We start from the raw sequence: 18,891 nt of genomic DNA on the forward strand, positions 1-18,891 counted from the left end.
GAGGTGGCGACAACGGCGCTGATGATTTCTCTATCCAACGCTGTCACCTCCGCCTCCGCCTCCAGCAACGTTGCTGGAGATGAGTGGAGATAGAGGTGGCAACGACGGCGGGCAGAGGAATGACCACCGGCGCTGCTGTTGCCACCTCTGCCTCCGGCCACCTCCGACAACGTTGTTGGAAGTGGAGGCGGAGGTGGACGGAGGCGCGACGGTTGGCAGCGGACGACGGCGAACGACGGTTCTGGTGAACAAATGGCAAAAAAACAAAGATTAACAATGTTTTTTCCTTTTATTGATATTATTTTTAAAAAATTAATCTATTTTTAATTTTTTTTTTAAATATATTACTTTTATTGATATTAAACCCTAAAAATTGCCTTTATATGCTAAAAACCCTATTGAATACACCACTGCAGAGACCGAATCTGCTTCTCACAATTGGCGCCTCACAGGCGCCTCACACGCACATCCTATCATGCATTGGAACATCTTCTTATAATTTACGGGAGATGTTCCCAATGCACGGTGGATGTTCCTGTGAGGCGCCCATTTGTGAGGAGCAGATCCCATCAGCGGTGTACAAAGGCTAAATGCGCATTTCCTGCTTTGCGTTTGCTGCTAGGTGGCAAGCTGAGGAGGCTTTTGGTTGGAACAACGGTTTCATCTTTCATCAGACCGACAGACCCTCACTCTGCTCGCTTCGTCGTTCGCCCGCGCACGCAGCACATTAGTCACTAGCAAGTAGCATCGCGCGTTTCTTCCATGAACTTAAACTACGCAGTGAAAGCTTTCTCTGCAACTCCATTTAACTGGCGAAAAGCATAAACAAGAGCGTTCCATTACACGGACAACGTAAATGTATTCTTCTCTTTTCTTGCTTTCGTATTGTTTTACTTTTTTAGAATCTTCTGCAAGTCATGCAAGAGGGGAGGGTTTTCTTAACCCAATAACCCCTACGCTTTTTTTATTTTTTATTTTTATTTCTCTTTAATTTTCCCTTTTAATGGTAACCAAAGAGAAAAGCTCATCCATCGGACGAGTTTTCTTAGTAATCCAAGCTCAATAAATTTCTAGCTGGTTAGAATGGTACGTTTTCTAATTTTTCTAGCAGGTTAATGTTGGCTTTATTTGTTATATCCTATGGTCTGAACTTTGGACATTAATTTTTCTTTTACCCCTTTTTGCAAAAAAAAAAAAAAATCCAGTGATTAATGGGGAAGAAAAGAAGTTGGTCTGAAATCATGGCCGTGAGCCAGGCGCCAACGCTACCAAGTGGTACTCCCAATTCCGTCATGTCGTTTCTCAGCAAGTTCGAAAAATACAGCCGTAGCGGTAAAGATTATCAATTCGGTTCTAAGAGCTTTAGTCGTTACAGATTTCATGCATGCCATTGATGCCTTATGTTTAATTAATTTTTTAACGGTTCTAATTTCATCACTTTTGTTAAATGTTAATGGTCTCTGATTTAGTTGTTACAAATTTCAGCACTATTTTTTAACAGTTCTAACTACCTTGGTTGGCTTGCTTGCTAGTGCTCCAAGAACCATTTATTGCTAATGTTGTTAATTCATCCTTCTAAATGCAAGGCATTTTTTAAGACATGAGGATTATAATTAAAATTACATAGCCAATCTTTTATTGTACGTGCTAAGAATTTAAGACCCTGGCATCGACTTGTTTGGGCTTGCCTCTAGGGTCTTGGTACAAAAGTGGCATGTAGTTAAGAGCACAAGGTGTTTAACATTACATTAGCTATTTGAAGTAATGCAAGTGGAAAAGAATAAAGAGATTAAATGTTTCACATGCTTGAATTGTTGAGTTCTTGAATATGTTTTATTTGTTATGGTTGGTTTTATTTTTACATTTTCACTTTGAATGTGTTTAATATGTTATGTTTAAGTATTTTAATTTAAGCTAATAGGCCTTTTAAAACATTTAGTTTAAAACTTTAAAATTTAATTTTGCATCTTTATTTAATACTTTTTTAATATATATTTTTTTAATTTTTTGTGTATGTGCCTTGCCTTGCACCTTGCGTCTTCAGAAAGAAGAAAGAAGAAAGAAGAAAGAAGGAAGAGGAAAGAGTAGAGGCCATTGGTCTAACAATATGGCATGCCAATGCTGATAAAAAATGTCAATCTGTCTCTCTCTAATGACTCTTTATATCATATTAAAGTTATTCAAATTTATAAGAAAACCCCCAATGGGTCTGATATTGTGTTTAGTCAATAAGTATAATTTTTTTTCCTAAAGAATACATTCCTCATACAAATTGAATACTACAACAATAAGTAATATATAAGGTATGCAGTCTTTTCAAAGTGAGAGGAGCAAGAAAAGCATAGGGGCCTTCTAGGTTCTAGCATCCAAGTCACATGGTGCAATGTGAGGCACATGAGCCTGGACAAAGCAAGATGCACATTTTCAAGAAAAACAAAGAATTAAATCAAATTATTAACACATAAAATATGGAAATCCTAATTTTAAAAGAAATTAAATATTTGAAAACCTTATTAGATTAAATCAAAGTACATAAGCATAACATATAATATGAATTCAAAGTGACAGTGAAAGCAAATAAATATTGATCATACCAAAGTGCTTTAGGCACTCAACAATTCAAGCTTGTAAAACTCTCAATGTGCTTGTCTATCTCCTAGTTGCATTGCTTCAAGTACCCATACCTAGTGTGAAGTTAGACGTCTTGCACTGCTGATCTTATAGGGCTCTTTAAGACAAGTTCAAAGAAGTCCACGTGTGGGGTGTGGATATCCTATCCGCAACAGCAAGAATTTCAGGTATTCAAAAGGCCCTTATTTCTTATTTCTTTTAAAAGTTAATTGACCATTACTAGTGGACAAGCACCAATAAAAGGTAATTTAGAAGTTGATAGACCATTACCATCCCAGAAATGAAAGAGACATAAAAATATATAAAAAATTACCAAAAAAGCAAACTATAGAAGATGTGATTCTTGTTGAGGCACAAAATGCACCAGGCATGTGCCTTTTGAAAGGGACTATGCCTAGGTTGATGGAAGTGGGGCATATGCATAAAAATGCAGTTGGTGAACCTTTTAAAACACTGATTGTATGATAAGATCTATTGACACATATTAATAAGATGAGCTCATAGAAATAATATTACGATAAGGCACCTACCTTGTGATTTTTGTTGGCTAGGTTGGTACCTTAGTGCTTTTGTTGGTATTCAAGATAGGTGTTTATTTGATCTAACTGATGTATTCAGGCTAGGCACTCCATGGAGGGTGCCTTAACACCTTAACAAGTGCTTACGCCTTGACAGCTGTAGAGAACACTGATGTGGGCCCCACCGCAGTGGTCCCCACTGTGTTCGTAGGACAGCATGTGTAGTTATTTGTTTCAGTTAAAGTAGTGTCAGTTTGAGTCAGTTTGTTAATTCAGTTGTTATTTATTTCAGCTTTTATTTACTTTATTTATTATGTAAGTACTAAGGGCAGATGTGTCCTTTCCATTGTGTACAAAACATAACCTATAAATAATAAGAAAGTGGCGGCGACAGATCTGTTAGAATCTGTTCCTCCTTTCAACCACTTGTGTTCTCCTGTTTCTCTTCTATTCTCTTTTCTTTCTCTCACTTTTCTTCTATTTTGTAAACCTAAAACCTATTAGGATTCAAGACCGATTACAGCCTTGATCTTCTACTTGGTATCAGAGCCTATCTAGGGTTTCTCATGTGTGTCTAGTCCAGCCGACCACATGAGGACTAGCTAGGGTTGGAAGCTTTGAAGAAGTATTCGGTGGCTGAATCTTGGAGATTACCAGGAGAGGTTCGCAGTAGTTGAAGACTTGCCGTGGCTTGTAGAGAGTTGGTAATCAGGAAGAAGCAGCGAAGGTTAGGGTTCGGGTAACCCTAGAAGACAGTAAACCGAAGTACATAAGTAAGTTTTTTTTTATTGAGTTTCAGAGACTGCAATCAGTCGAGATAGGTTGGACCTGTCTAGAAGGAGGGGCCGAACTGTGTTCAAGTTTGTTTATAAGGTTTGACTTGCCGAACTGTGTTTAAGTTTGTTTTTAGGGTTTCATATTGCCCTACGACAAGTCCCACTTGTGCGGACTGCTTGGAGAGTGCAGCTGCGCACTTATTTCAGACCTACAGTTGAAACCCTAATTTTGCTCTCGCAGCAGTGGGCCCCACAGTAGTGATTTCAGAAAAATAGTATCTCAGATTGACAAGCTGCCTGGTACTGTGCATGCCAATTGATTTCAGATCAGATTTGAGTTGATTTCTTGCATATACTGTGATAGGCGATTGATTTCAGATCAGATTTGGGTTGTTTTTAGATCAGATTTCGGATCAGATCAGATTTCAGATCAGATTAGATTTCAGACCTGCTTGTTTTACTCTGTTTTCTGGTATAGTGGCTCTAACAGTTTGTAGCCATTGATTCTTGATCAAAGATGGAGTTTAAGGGTCAAGGAGAAAGTAGTTTTGGAAACAACAATTTTGGTGGTGTATCTGAAACCAGGTTTTAGATTACAACAATGAGATTTGATGGGTCAAATTACTTGGAGTGGGCTCAATCAGCCATGATGGCTATTGGAGGAAGGGGAAAACTGGGTTACCTCTTGGGAGATGTGAAAGAACCTTCCAAGGAGGACCCAACATACACCAAGTGGGTTCAAGAGAACTATTTGGTTATGGCATGGCTGTGCGATTCTATGCAGCCATATATCAGCCGAAATTTCTTGTGGGCAAAGACAACCAAAGAGATATGGGATGTTGTGAAAGAAACCTATTCCCAACCCCTTAATGTTGCCAGAGCCTATGAACTGAAGTGTGAGGTGAACAACCTTAAACGAGAGAAGCCAATTTCTGTCTACTTCTCTACCATGAAATCCTTGTGGCATGAGATTGACCATCTAGAGACCCTTGAGTGGGAGAGTCCCAAAGATGCACAGACTCATAGAAAGCAAGTCGAGACGAATAGGGTATTTGAGTTTTTGGTTGGTTTGAATTCAAATTATGACATTGTGCGACAACAGATATTGACAAGAGATAGTGTGACCCTTTTTCAAGCATACTCCCTGGTGCATAGTGAAGAGACCAGGAGGAAAGTCATGATGCAGCCTCATCCCTCTTTCCCAACCTTGACAGCTATTAAACCTAAGCCAGGGGGTGACTTAGAAAGGGACCGGAAGAAGGAAGATAAACGGGATCTGGTATGTGAACATTACAAGAAACCCAAGCACACAAAAGATACTTGTTGGAAGCTACATCCTCACATGGTCCTAGCAAAACTAAGAAATAAGAAGGGTAATGCTCATGTGGCCGTGAACACTGATTCAACATCCTCATCAGGCACATCCCTAGAGACTTTAGCTGCTGTTCGGGCTGCCCTCATACAGTTGGAAAAGGAAGTTGGGAGTTCAGCTCAACCATCTCAGTCACCATCAGCTCCTGCCACATCTGCATTTGCACATTCAGGTATTCGAGCCTCAGCTTACCATGCTTCAGCTCCAGGTAATACTGACCACTACTGGGTAATAGATTCAGGTGCATCTGATCATATGACTAGCTTGCCATCTTTGTTCACTTCTTATCACTTGTCCTCTGGCCGAGATAGAGTGTCCATTGCTGATGGCTCTCTTGTTCCCATTTTGGGCAAAGGGGGACATCAAGCTATCAGATACTATCTCTGTATCTTCTGTCTTGCATGTTCCTAAGCTTGATACTAACCTGCTTTCAGTTAGTAGTATTACCAAACACATGAACTGTTCAGTAACCTTTTTCCCTGACTGATGTGTTTTTCAGGATTTGGAGACGAGGAAGGTGATTGGGACTAGCCGTGAGATGAATGGGATCTATCTGCTTGGAGAGAGTTCTCGTCGGGAGGAGTTAGTGGATAAGAAGCCTTTTGTTTCCCAGTCTGTGAGTTCGGTTATGCCAAGGCATAACCGATTAGGTCATTTGTCTTTTAAGTCTTTGAAAAGTCTGTTTCCTGCTTTATTTGAGTCTGTTGAGTTATCAAGGTTGAGGTGTGAGAGTTGTGAGTTGCCAAACATTGTAGAACCTCTTATTCTTTAAGTAATAAAAGGAGTAATTCCTCTTTTGATATTGTGCATACTGATGTTTGGGGGCCATATCATATCTCTTCGATGGGTGGGTACAGATATTTTTTCTATTGTTTGCTGATGACCATACCCGTTTTTCTTGGGTCTATCTTATGCGTTCTTGGGATGAGGTTCCTACTCTGACCCAAAACTTCCATCAGATGGTTCTCACTCAGTTTGGGACCAAAATCAAAGTCCTTAGATCTGATAATGCAAAGGAATACTTTGCTCAGCCATTGACCTCCTACCTTCTTAGCCATGGAGTTATTCACCAGAGCACTTGCCCTTATACACCACAGCAGAACGGCGTTGCTGAAAGGAAGAATAGGCATATCTTGGAGGTAGCTATATGCATTATGTTTACCTCCAATGTACCTATTCGCTTCTGGGGTGATGCTATCCTCACGGCAGCTTATCTCATTAATCGAGTTCCTTCCCGGGTTTTTGATATGAGAACCCCCTTTTCCCTTTTATACCCAGACGAGGAATTGTTCATTGTTCCCCTTAAAACCTTTGGTTGTACCTGTTTCGTTCAGCTTCTCGGGCCTCATCATTCCAAGTTTGAACCTAAGGCCTCCAAATGCATTTTCCTTGGTTATGCACAAACTCAAAAGGGTTATTGCTGCTATGATCTGGTTTCAGGGAAACGGTCTGTCTCCATGGATGTCACCTTCTTTTAGGAGACACCCTATTATCCTAGGGTTTCTCCTTAGGAGGAGAGCAGTGAGAGTGGGGCTGTTTTGAGTTTCTTTCCTCACGGGGAGAGCAGTGAGAGTGGAAGTGGGGCTGTTCCTTTACCTATTCCACTGGATGATGAAGGCTGTAGTGGTGAGGGTGGTCAGAGGGAGTTGGAGTTGAGAGTCTATCACAGGCGATGCAGGCAGGTTGATCCTAGTCATCGGCAGTTCCGGCCAGCTTTAGTTCCTTATGCGGCTCCAGATCCAGAGCTTACTGAGATACCTCTCACTGTTGCCACTTCCTCTCTTGTGGATGACCTTGATCTCCCTATTGCCATTCGCAAAGGGAAACGGCATTGCACCACTTCTACAGCTCACAGCATCTCACAATTCTTATCCTATGGTCGTCTGTCTCCATCTTACCGGTCCTATCTCACTTCCATTGCCAATGTCCCTATTCCAAGAACAGTGCAAGAAACCTTATCAGTTCCAGAATGGAAAGATGCAATGCAAGTCGAAATGGATGCCCTGTTGAAGAATAATACTTGGGCACTGGTTGACCCACCAAAAGGAAAGAAACCGGTGGGATGCAGATGGGTGTTCACTGTGAAGCATAATGCTGATGGCTCTATTGAAAGGTACAAAGCCCGGCTGGTTGCAAAGGGGTTCACTCAGACTTATGGTATAGACTACTTGGAGACCTTTGCCCCAGTAGCCAAGATGACCACCATCCGAGTTCTGTTATCCCTTGCAGCAAATCATTCTTGGCCCCTGTTTCAGATGGATGTTAAAAATGCCTTTCTGAATGGAGACTTACAGGAAGAGATTTACATGCAGTTGCCTCCTGGATTCTATGATACAGAGACAGGTAAGAAGGTTTGCCGACTAAACAAGGCATTGTATGGTTTGAAGCAGTCACCTAGAGCCTGGTTTGATAGGTTCAGATTAGCCCTTGGAAAGTTTGGTTATGTACAGGCCCAGTCAGATCATACACTATTCATCAAGAGGGTGGAGTCCTCTCTGACACTACTTGCAGTATATGTTGATGATATTGTGGTGACAGGAAATGACAATCATGAGATTGAGTCCCTCAAACAGCTCCTTCATAAAGAGTTTGAGGTGAAAGATCTTGGTGCACTACGGTACTTTTTGGGTATTGAGGTTGCTAGATCCAAGCATGGGATTTTTATCTCTCAGAGAAAATATGTTCTAGATCTGTTGGCGGAAACTGGAAAGTTGGGGGTTAAGCCGGCTGATACACCCATCGAACAAAATCACAATGCAGAGGGCGGGGAGCCTCTTGAAGACAAAGTTATGTTCCAACGGTTGGTTGGAAAGCTCCTATATCTCTGCCTCACTCGACTGGATATCAGCTATGCAGTTAGTGTTGTTAGCCAGTACATGCACTCCCCTAGAACTTCTCATCTTCTTGCGGTAGAGAGAATATTAGCATACTTGAAGAGATGCCCTGGTAGAGGTATACTGCTCAAGAACAATAATCACATGAGGGTGGAAGTCTATACAGATGCCGATTGGGCTGGGAGTGTTGATGACAGAAGGTCTACCTCTGGATATTGTGCCATTGTGGGAGGTAACCTTGTCTCTTAGAGGAGTAAGAAGCAGAGTGTTGTTTCCCGCTCCAGTGCTGAAGCGGAATACAGGTCAATGGCTAGTGGAGTGGCTGAAATCTTATGGCTGAGGTCACTACTTGAAGAGTTAGGTATTGACTATGAAAAGCCCTTAATGCTGTATTGTGATAATCAGGCAGCTATTAATATAGCCCACAACCCAGTGCAGCATGACAGAACTAAATATATCGAAGTTGATCGACATTTTGTGCGAGAAAGGGTCACATCACAAGAAGTGTGTCTTCCGTACATCACATCTAATATGCAGCTCGCGGATATCCTCACCAAGGCTGTACCAAGGAAGAAGTTAGAGACAAACCTATCCAAGTTGGGAATGATAGATATCTACTCCCAACTTGAGGGGGAGAGTAGAGAACACTGATGTGGGCCCCACTGCAGTGGTCCCCACTGTGTTCGTAGAACAGCATGTATAGTTATTTGTTTCAGTTATAGTAGTGTCAGTTTGAGTCAGTTTGTTAATTCAGTTGTTATTTATTTCAGCCTTTATTTACTTTATTTATTATGTAAGTACTAAGGGCAGATGTGTCCTTTCCATTGTGTACAAAACATAACTTATAAATAATAAGAAAGTGGCGGCGGCAGATCTGTTAGAATCTGTTCCTCCTTTCAACCACTTGTGTTCTCCTGTTTCTCTTCTATTCTCTTTTCTTTCTCTCACTTTTTTCTATTTTGTAAACCTAAAACCTATTAGGATTCAAGACTGACTACAGTCTTGATCTTCTACTACAGCTATGGATCCCCAAACTGAAATTTGAGTTCAGAAGCTTGAAAGCTTGGATTTGGCTATGATCAGCTTGTTTAGGAAGAAAAGAACATGAGATTACTAATTGTAGCTACACCTACATAGAGTTTAATCACTCTTAGGCGGTTGTGACTTTTCAAGAAGTGGAGCATGCCCCAATTTCTTTTGGAAGAAACACTTCTTAGGGAAGATAAGATATCCCCAAGTTTGATGATGGAGATGGCTTCCAAAATGAAAAAGCCCCTTTTATGTTTGAGGTAGGTTGAAAAGCCCCAACTTTAGTTGAGAAAATGTTTCTTACAGCCATTTTCATTCTTCAAAGTGATATGAATCTTTGGAACAGACAAATAGGATTTTTTTTTTTTGGTGTTACCCTATGTTTAGTTTGTTGATTTTCCTAAGTGTATTCAGCTATATATGATGCTGGTATCAGGGAAGATGCTGTAAGAAGTGATTGATTTCGTTGATTTCTATAGAGATAAGGAAGTTGGCTTGCATCCTACAAGGTACAAGGTAGAACAATATGTTTCAACCTTGAGGACAAGGTTAATGGAGGATTTTTTTTTTTGTAATAAAATAAAATTTATTGAAAGGAAAAAGAAATTACCGAGGAGAGTGACCAGAAGTCACCAGAGAGAGAAAAAAGAAGAAAACTGTAGAGATGTAGAGCAATAATTAGTGCTGTTATATTGCTGTTATTTTATTTATTGTGGTCCCCACTGCTGCTGTTAGTTAGTTCCCACTTTATATTTGTTGTTAGGCTGCTGTTAGCAATGTTAGTTTTATTAGTTATTTTCTTATGTAAGCAGTAGGGGCATTAATGTAATTGCAATTATTATAAATAGCTGAGTGGGGTGGCAACTAAAGCTATCACTCTTTCTCTCATCTTTCTCTTCTCTCTTCTTTCTTCCTTTCTTCTTCTTCTTCTTCTTCTTCTTCTTCTTCTTCTTCTTCTTCTTCTCTTCTCTGGTATTTTTTCTTCATTAAATTGCATCAAGAATTGGACTGATTACAGTCCAGATTTGCCAACTTGGTATCAGAGCCAATCTAGGGTTTCTCATGTGTGTCTAATCCAGCTGATCGCATGAGAAGTTCCTAGGGCTAGAAGCTTAGAAAGATCTGTTCATCGGCTGATTCTTGGAGGTTACCAGAAGGGTTTAGTAGTTGTCCAAGGGCTTGTAGAGGCTTGGAGAGTGTTTGGTAATCAGGAAGAATCAGAGAATATTAAAAAAGATCAAGATTAGGGTTCAGACTAAGATTGGAAGTTGTGATCAGATTTTTCTAGGTAAGTTTCTATCTTTCCTTGAGATCGGCACCAGTCAGAGATAGATTGGACCTATCTAGAAGGAGAGGTTGAGCTTTCCTCTTCTTTCTGAGTTTTCTCTAGGGTTTGCTCTTAACCCTACGATCAGACCTGAATCACCTGACTGTGACCTATTTAGAAGGTGCGGCTGAGAATTGTTTCTGTTCTCACAAAGTTTTCTCTAGGGTTTTTCTTAACCCTACGATCAGACCTTACTATTAACACTTTTTGGGTGATTCCTAAATCAGTTTCAGCATTCCAGATTGTTTTCTAAGTGATTGCTAGACTTGTTTTAGCTTCCAAACCTGCTTATCTTGGGTGAGAACCTTTTTTGGGGGGATCCCTTTGCTAAGAACTGGTTTCTCTTGATAAATCTATTACAGAAATGGCAGGAGCTGAGTTTAAGACTCAAGGGGAAGGTGTTTTGGGGGCTGGAAACATGGGAGAAAATAATTTTCCGATTACTATTGTTAAATTTGATGGTTCTAATTACTTGGAATGGGCTCAGTCAGCCATGATGGCGATTGGGGGCAGAGGGAAGTTAAGTTATGTGAATGGAGATGTAAAGAAACCAGCCAAGTAAGACCCTTCATATGCCAAATGGGTTCAAGATAACTATTTGGTCATGACTTGGCTGTGTAACTCTATGCAGCCTCATATTAGCTGCAACTATTTGTGGGTAAAAACAACTAAGGAAATTTGGGTATGCACTAGAGAATAGGCATGAGATAATGTCACTAGGGCCTATGCACTAGAGAATAGGCCTGAGTCAATGTTACTAGGGCCTATGAACTGAAATGTGAAGTAAATAATCTCAAACAAGGGGAGAAGCCAGTTTCAATTTATTTCTCCACTTTGAAATCTTTATGGCATGAAATTTGATCATTTGGAAACTATTGAGTGGGAAAGTTAGAAGGATACAAAAACCTATAGAAAACAGGTTGAGACCAATAGGGTTTTTGAATTCTTAGCTGGTCTGAATTTAGAATATGATATTGTGAGACAACTGCTCACAAGGGAGAGTGTGACATTATCTCAGGCCTATTCTCTAGTGCATAGTGAGGAAAGTAGGAGAAAGGTTATGTTACAGTTTCAGCCTATGGAATCAGCCCTGGCAGTTGTGAAACCAAAATTTGGGGGTGACAAGGAAAGGGACATAAAGGAGGATAAGAAGGATTTAGTTTGTGACCATTGTAAGAAGCCGAAGCACACCAAGGACACTTGTTGGAAGTTATGACCACATTTAATGCTAGTAAAGCTCAGAAATAAAAAGGGGAATGCCAATGAGGCTATTACTACTGATGGCGCATCCTCTTCCCGCACAAGAGCCACATTCCTAGACACTTTAGCTATTGTCCGAGCTGCTCTGACTTAGTTAGAAAGTGAAGTTGGTACTTCAGCCCCCTCATCTCAGCCACTGATTACATCTGCTACTCCTACTTTGTCATTTGCTCATTCAGGTACACGGACATCAAGATATCATGTTTTAGGCCCAGGTAACAATGGACCTTGTTGGGTCATAGATTCAGGTGCATCTGACCACATTGTAGGCTTATCTTCTTTGTTTACTACTTATTGCTTATACTTTAGCAGAGATAGAGTATCCATTGCTGATGGATCCCTTGTTCCCATCTCTGGGAAGGGAAACATTAGATTACTGGACGCTATATCCTTGTTCTCAGTTTTGCATGTTCCTAAACTTAGTACTAAGTTACTAACCTGTTGTCAGTTAGTAGCATCACTAAAAATCAAAACTGTTCAGTGACTTTTTTCCCTGATCGATGTGTTTTTCAGAATCTGGAGACAAGGAAGGTGATTGGGATTGGTCGTGAGATGAATGGAATCTACCTGATTGGAGAGTGTCTGCATGGGGAAGATAAAGAAGTTGGAAGGTCTTTTGTTTTTCAGTTTGTGAGTTAGATTATGCTTTGGCATAATCAGTTGGGTCATCTATCTTTTAAGTCTTTAAGGAGTTTGTTTCCCAGTTTGTTCGAGTCAGTCCAGATGTCTAGCTTAAAATGTGAAAGTTGTGAACTTGCAAAGCATTCTAGAACAACCTATTCTTTGAGCAATAAAAGAAGTACTATTCCTTTTGAAATTGTGCATATTGATGTTTGGGGACTATATCATATCATTGCTATGGGGGGATATCGATATTTTCTGTTGTTTGTTGATGACTATACTCGTTTTTCATGGGTTTATCTTATGCACTCTCAAGATGAGGTCCCTAATTTGACTCAGAATTTCCATCAAATGGTCCTAACCCGGTTTGGAGTCAAAGTGAAAGTTTTTAGATCAAATAATGCCAAAGAGTATTTTGTAAAACCCCTGGTCTCATATTTCCTTGACCATGGGGTCATTCATTAAAGGACTTGTCCCCGTACACCTCAGCAAAATGGAGTTGCTGAGAGGAAGAATAGGCATATATTGGAGGTAGCTAGAAGCATTATGCTAAACTCCAATGTTCCTATACATTTATGGGGGGATGCTATCCATACAACCGTGTACCTCATCAACAGGGTTCCTTTTTGAGTCCTAGACATGAAAATTCCATTCAACCTCTTATATCCTGACAAAGACTTGTTCACTATTCCCCTTAAAACCTTTGGATGTACTTGTTTTGTTCAGATTCTTGGGCCTTATCGTTCTAAGTTTGACCCTAAAGCTTCCAAATGCATATTTCTTGGGTATGCACAAAATCAAAAGGGATATTGCTGCTCTAAACCTACTTCTGGGAAACAATTTGTTTCTATGGATGTGACATTCTTTGAGGATGTTCCCTACTATTATAGAGTTTCTTCTCAGGGGGAGAGTAGTGAGATGGGTTCACTCACATCAGGAATTCCTTTACCTGTCCCAATCATTGAAGGGGAGTGTAATGAAGAGGGTTGTCATAAGTGTAGGGAGTTGAGGGTGTTTCATAGGTGGTGGAGATAGGTTGATTTCGGTCCTCAACAGTCCAGGCCAACTCTAGTTTCCTCTACCGCTCCAAATCTAGGTACCACAACTCCCTCACATCTTACTACAGATGAGATACCTCCAATCACTGAGCCAAATGAGATGCCTTCCATTAATGAGCCTCCACCTCCTTTGGATGATCTTGATCTTCCACTTGTCCACAAAGGGAAATGCTGTTGTACTTCATCTACAACATATTGTATTTCTCAGTTTCTGACTTATGACCATTTGTCTCCATCCTATAAGTCCTTTTTGGCATCTATCTCTGCTATTCCCATTCCTAGGACAGTGCAAGAAACCTTGTCAATATTGGAGTAGAAGGATGCCATGAAAGTAGAGATGGATGCTCTTCTCAAAAACAATACATGGGAATTAGTTGATCAACCCAAAGTGAAGAAACTGGTCGGGTGTAGTGGGTGTTTGCACAGACTTATGGCATAGACTACTTGGAGACTTTTGCATTGGTAACCAAGATGAACACTATTAGAGTTATATTGTCCATTGCAACAAATTTCTCATGGCCATTGTTCCAAATGGATGTTAAAAATGCCTTCCTCAATGGTGATTTGCAAGAGGAAGTATACATGGAGTTACCTCTTGGATTTTACAGTATAAAAGCAGGGAAGAAGGTCTACCGGTTGAATAAAGCCTTATATGGACTGAAACGGTCACCAAGAGTATGGTTTGATAGATTTAGACTAGCTCTTTGGAAATTCGGCTATGCCCAAGCCCAATCAGATCACACTCTTTTCATTAAGAAAACAAACTCCTCCTTGACTTTACTTGCTGCTTATGTGGATGATATTGTGGTGACAGGAAGTGATACCCATGAGATTGACTCTCATAAACAACTGCTTCACCAAAAATTTGAAGTCAAAGACTTGGGATAACTATGTTATTTCTTGGGTATTGAAGTAGCCCAGTCCAAACATGGAATTTTTGTCTCCCAAAGGAAGTATGTTCTTGATCTTCTGGAGGAAATTGGAAAGCTAGGTGTTAAACCAGCTCACACACCCATTGATGATAGGAGGTCTACTTCTGGTTATTGTGCCTTTGTAGGAGGCAACCTTGTCTCTTCGAGGAGTAAGAAACAAAATGTTGTAGCACGTTCCAGTGCTGAAGCAGAATACAGATCTATGGCACATGGTATGGCTGAATTATTATGGTTGAGGTCCTTGTTTGAGGAACTGTGAATTGTGATAATCGGGCTGTTATTAACATTGTCCACAATCCGGTACTGCATGATAGAACTAAACATATTGAGGTGGATCGACACTTTATCAGAGAGAGAGTTGCCTCTCAAGAAGTGTGTCTTCTATTATATTGCCTCTGACATGCAGCTTGTTGATCTCTTCACCAAGGCAGTTACAAGGGCCAAGTTGGAAACAGATTTACGCAAGTTGGGAATGATAAATATCTATTTCCATCTTGAGGGGGAGTGTAGAGATGTAGAGCAATAGTTAGTGCTGTTATATTGCTGTTATTTTATTTATTGTGGTCCCCACTACTGCTGTTAGTTCCCACTTTATATTTGTTGTTAGGTTGCTGTTAGCAATGTTAGTTTTATTAGTTATTTGCTTATGTAAGCAGTAGGGGCATTAATGTAATTGACATCTTATTTTTTGATGTTACTATAAATAGCTGAGTGGGGTGGCAACTAAAACTATCACTCTTTCTCTCATCTTTCTCTTCTCTCTTCTCTCTTCCTTTCTTCTTCTTCTTCTTCTTCTTCTTCTTCTCTGGTGTTTTTTCTTCATTAAATTGCATCAAGAATTGTACTGATTATAGTCCGGATTTGCCAACTAAAACAAAACTTCAAAACCCATGTAAGAAACTCCAACCCGATCAAGCCTCAAAGAAACCAATAGAAATCAGGAAAAATTCTGAACACCCTAGGCCAAATACAGATATGTACAGTACAAAATAATACAAGATACAAGGTTTTGCACTCTACATATTTGTATTTGTACTCCTTCCAAACCGAGTCTTGGCAATAACAGATTCCAAAAGACAGATCAAACAGAAACAAAACTCGAACAACAAAGCCAACAGAGACAGAATCACATCAAACCCCACTAACAAACACTCTTACTCGATAAAGCCAAAGACAGACAAAAAACTTCAAAAGCTATGGCCTTTGATCCGTTGAATCACTAATATTGTCTTGAGACTTTCTTGATCTTGAACATCTTCTTGTTTGGTCCAATCCCAAAGAGACTCCCTTTTAATCTAGTGAAAGCTTTTGAAACCAAGACACTTCTATGGTTTCTTTGTTTTTTAAGTCTTCTATTTGTTACATCAAACTTCTTGGACTTAAATGAGCGCCAAGGGTTCTCATTAATCCTTTCCAGTCCCAGAACTGCATTCTTTTTAAAAAATTGGACAGCAATCATTGTTGTAGATTTTTCGATATCAGCTTCTTCTGATCTAGTTGTACTCGAAATATAATTCTCACTTGCCAAAGTTGGATGGGCTTGAACATCTTCATTCACAAGAAAAAAAGTCCCTTAGGTTGGGTATCCAATTCCTCCTATCTGGCTTAGAGGGATCAACTGCTATTTTCTCAAGAATTGCAGGCTCAACAACAAGAGAGCATTTATGCTCCCTTAAGCCTCTTTTAAAACCCAAATTACAAGCAAAACCCTCAATGATAGAGGAAATTTAAATGGTTGACTAAGGAAATAGAAGTTTGATGCACATGGGTAAAGAGAAGTGCAGATGGCTTATCTAGGCAAGGGGTGAATAGGAATTCTGCTTTTTGGGATCAGTTGTAATTGTTCCTTTTCATTTTGGGTGTATGTTAGCATTTTTTGTGGAGTTAAGATATTTTAGCTCCCCTCCTCTTTAAGCTTATTCTAAATTAATGAAACTTATTTTTTATTGATAAAAAACCCTTCAGTGATAGAGTAGAAATTTGAGATGGGCTTTTTCTTAAAATGAGAGATATCAAAAAAGGGTAAAGAGATCAGCCAATTCTGTGGTTGACAATTTGGAAAAGTAGGGGACTCTTAGGGAAAGCTTGTTTTGGGCTGTATTGTAAGATTTGAGAGATAGCAAAAAGTGTTGGAAAGGCTTCTTTTAGAGGTATGTCACCCACCCACAGGTCTTCCCAAAAGAAGTGCTTTATTCCTCGAGTTAACATCATACTTGACATGGTCTATGGGAGGACAACATGAATCTCTTTCCAAGGGGAAGCTAAAATAGCTTGAGGAGATACACCAGCATCCGAACCATTCTCCATTAATCCACATATGTTTGCTAGTTGCTACTACCCTATACCAAAGTCTCATTCTCAATTGGCAATCTCCACAACCATTTCCATAGCAAAGCTAGATCTTGGACACCACATTCCCCTACTTCGAGCTTCCTTGATTCTTACTCAGTTACTCCCACAAGCTACTTCCCACTTTTTTAGTGAATGGTTATGGACCATAAAGGTGGAACATCCAAGCCTAAAACAAATAGGAGAGTAGAGAGGAACCAGATCCCAATCACCTATCTTCAGTTTGTAGATGATCTCATGATCTTTTGTGAAGGGGGTATTAGTGACAAGGTAGCAAACCTGAAGGAGATAATCATAGGTTTCGAAATAATCTCCAATCTGAAAATAAATTTGGAAAAGAGTTGCATAGCGGGTATTAACTTGGAGGATGAGGAGATTAAGGGTATTGCGGAGTGTCTCGAGTGTTCCATCTCTTCTTGGCTTATGTTTTACTTAGGGCTTCCATTAGGGGAAAATCCTAGGCATATTTGGAATCCAGTGCTAGAAAAGTTTCAGAAGAGATTAGCTTCATGGAAGAAGAATTACATATCTTTGGGAGGTAGAATTACCTTAATAAGAGCTACATTGGCAAACTTACCCACTTATTTTCTGTCTGTCTTTAGGATACCACCTAAGAAAGCTAGGAAGTTGGAGAAGTTAATGAGAGATTTTCTGTGGGAACTTGGACAAGGGAAAAAGGATCATTTAATTAAGTGGTAAATTGTGTGTAGAAGTAAAGAAGAGGGGGGTTTGGGAATAGGGAGGGTGGTTGAAAAAATCAAGCTTTATTAAAGAAATGGCTATGATGATGACCATTGGAAAGCAAGAGGCTTTGGCATGAAGTGGTGGGAAGCATTTATGGGAGTTTGGCAAGTGGTTGGGATGCTGGTGTTTCAAGGCAGGCTAACTTGGCAACACCTTGGAAGGCCATTCACAACACCCTTCCTCATTTTCTTAGGTTTATTAGGTATGAAGTTTTCTTTGGTAATGCTGTTCGGTTTTGGGAAGATATTTGGATCGGAAGTACCCCTCTAAAGGACTTATTCCCTTTGTTATTTTTTGTTTCATTGTATAAAAAAGAGGTGGTCTCAAAATTTATCTTATATTCGGGGACACCTATGGCTCCTACTTGGGATTTCGGTTTTTGTAGGGAATTAAGGGATGTGGAAATTGACTTCCTCTCTAACTTGCTTTGTTTTCTTAATCAGGTTTGTTTAGATCCCTCCAAGCCAGACAAAAGGGTGTGAGCTCGTAGACCCAAAGGGACCTTTACTTGTGCTTCTTACTTCAAATCCATTTCTCAATCCTCGGTCCAACAGCCTTTTCCCTCAAAGGAAATTTGGTATAGGCCGGTTGCCCCAAAGGTTGTGGCTTTTTGTTGGGAAGTGTATTATGGGAAAGTAAATACTCTAGGTAACCTACAAAAGTGAAGATCCTTCCTTTGTATTTCTTACAACTGGTGTACCCTCTGTAGAGCTCATGGGGAGGATTGTTTTCATATACTAATATCTTGTCCATTCTCTATAAACTTATGGGCTTGGCTACTCTCGTTGTTTGGGGGTAATTGGAGCTTGCTAGCAGAAGTTCGCATGATCTTTGAACGGTCTACTTTCCCTTGGCATATGAAAAGTGGGAGAATTATGTGGAGATGTGCTTGAGCTGCATTGATTTGGACTATATGGGAAGAAAGGAATGGTAGAATATTTCAAGAGAAGGAGAGGAGCAAGCAGGAACTGAAGGACTATGTGTTGAATAGGGCAATTCTATGGGAAGTCTTCGGAAAGTTTTCATCAATTTGTACTTAAACAGTTTGCTCATTGCTTGGGTGGGGTGCTGATGGGATTCAACAAAAGAAATCTGGGGGCAATCGAGCTTCAGGTCACTGGAATCGAGATTGAAAATGTCTCAAGATCCCTCGATATCAGCTCTAATGGAGTTTGGGTCAAGGTGTGGGTGGTGTCTGAATTCGAACAAGTGTGGTGGGGAAGAAGTCCATAGCTAGAAGATGAAGCTGTGCTGGTTTGGTGGTGGACACGTGGAGGAAGGTTAGTGGGAAAAGTTGCAAGCTCGCATGAGTTTTCCAAATTAGCATTTAATCAGTTGGTGGGGGAAGTCCAGGAGACAAGTCTGCCACTTAAAGTAATTAATTCAAATTTTTTTGAAAAAACCAAAAGTGGGGTGGGTGTTTTATCTTTTGTTGACGTG

At 40.1% G+C, this 18,891-nt stretch overlaps 1 protein-coding gene across 4 annotated transcripts in view; it reads left to right on the forward strand.

The window, feature by feature from the left end:
* Nucleotides 1-619: 619 nt before the first annotated feature.
* Nucleotides 620-18,891, forward strand: part of DRD1 (SNF2 domain-containing protein / helicase domain-containing protein) — an 85,411-nt gene continuing 67,139 nt past the window's right edge. For 3 of the 4 annotated variants that reach the window (XM_010277241.3, XM_010277245.3, XM_088889655.1), the window contains exons 1-2: nt 620-858; nt 1,206-1,332. In XM_010277241.3, coding sequence (XP_010275543.1) covers nt 1,212-1,332 — 121 coding nt within the window. In that variant the 5' untranslated portion in view covers nt 620-858; nt 1,206-1,211. The remainder of the gene's footprint in view (nt 859-1,205; nt 1,333-18,891) is intronic. The other variant, XM_010277243.3, reaches the window with a different exon arrangement.

The sequence above is a fragment of the Nelumbo nucifera genome, chromosome 1, assembly GCF_055504915.1.
Source record: "Nelumbo nucifera cultivar China Antique chromosome 1, China Antique-T2T, whole genome shotgun sequence".
Taxonomy (NCBI): domain Eukaryota; kingdom Viridiplantae; phylum Streptophyta; class Magnoliopsida; order Proteales; family Nelumbonaceae; genus Nelumbo; species Nelumbo nucifera.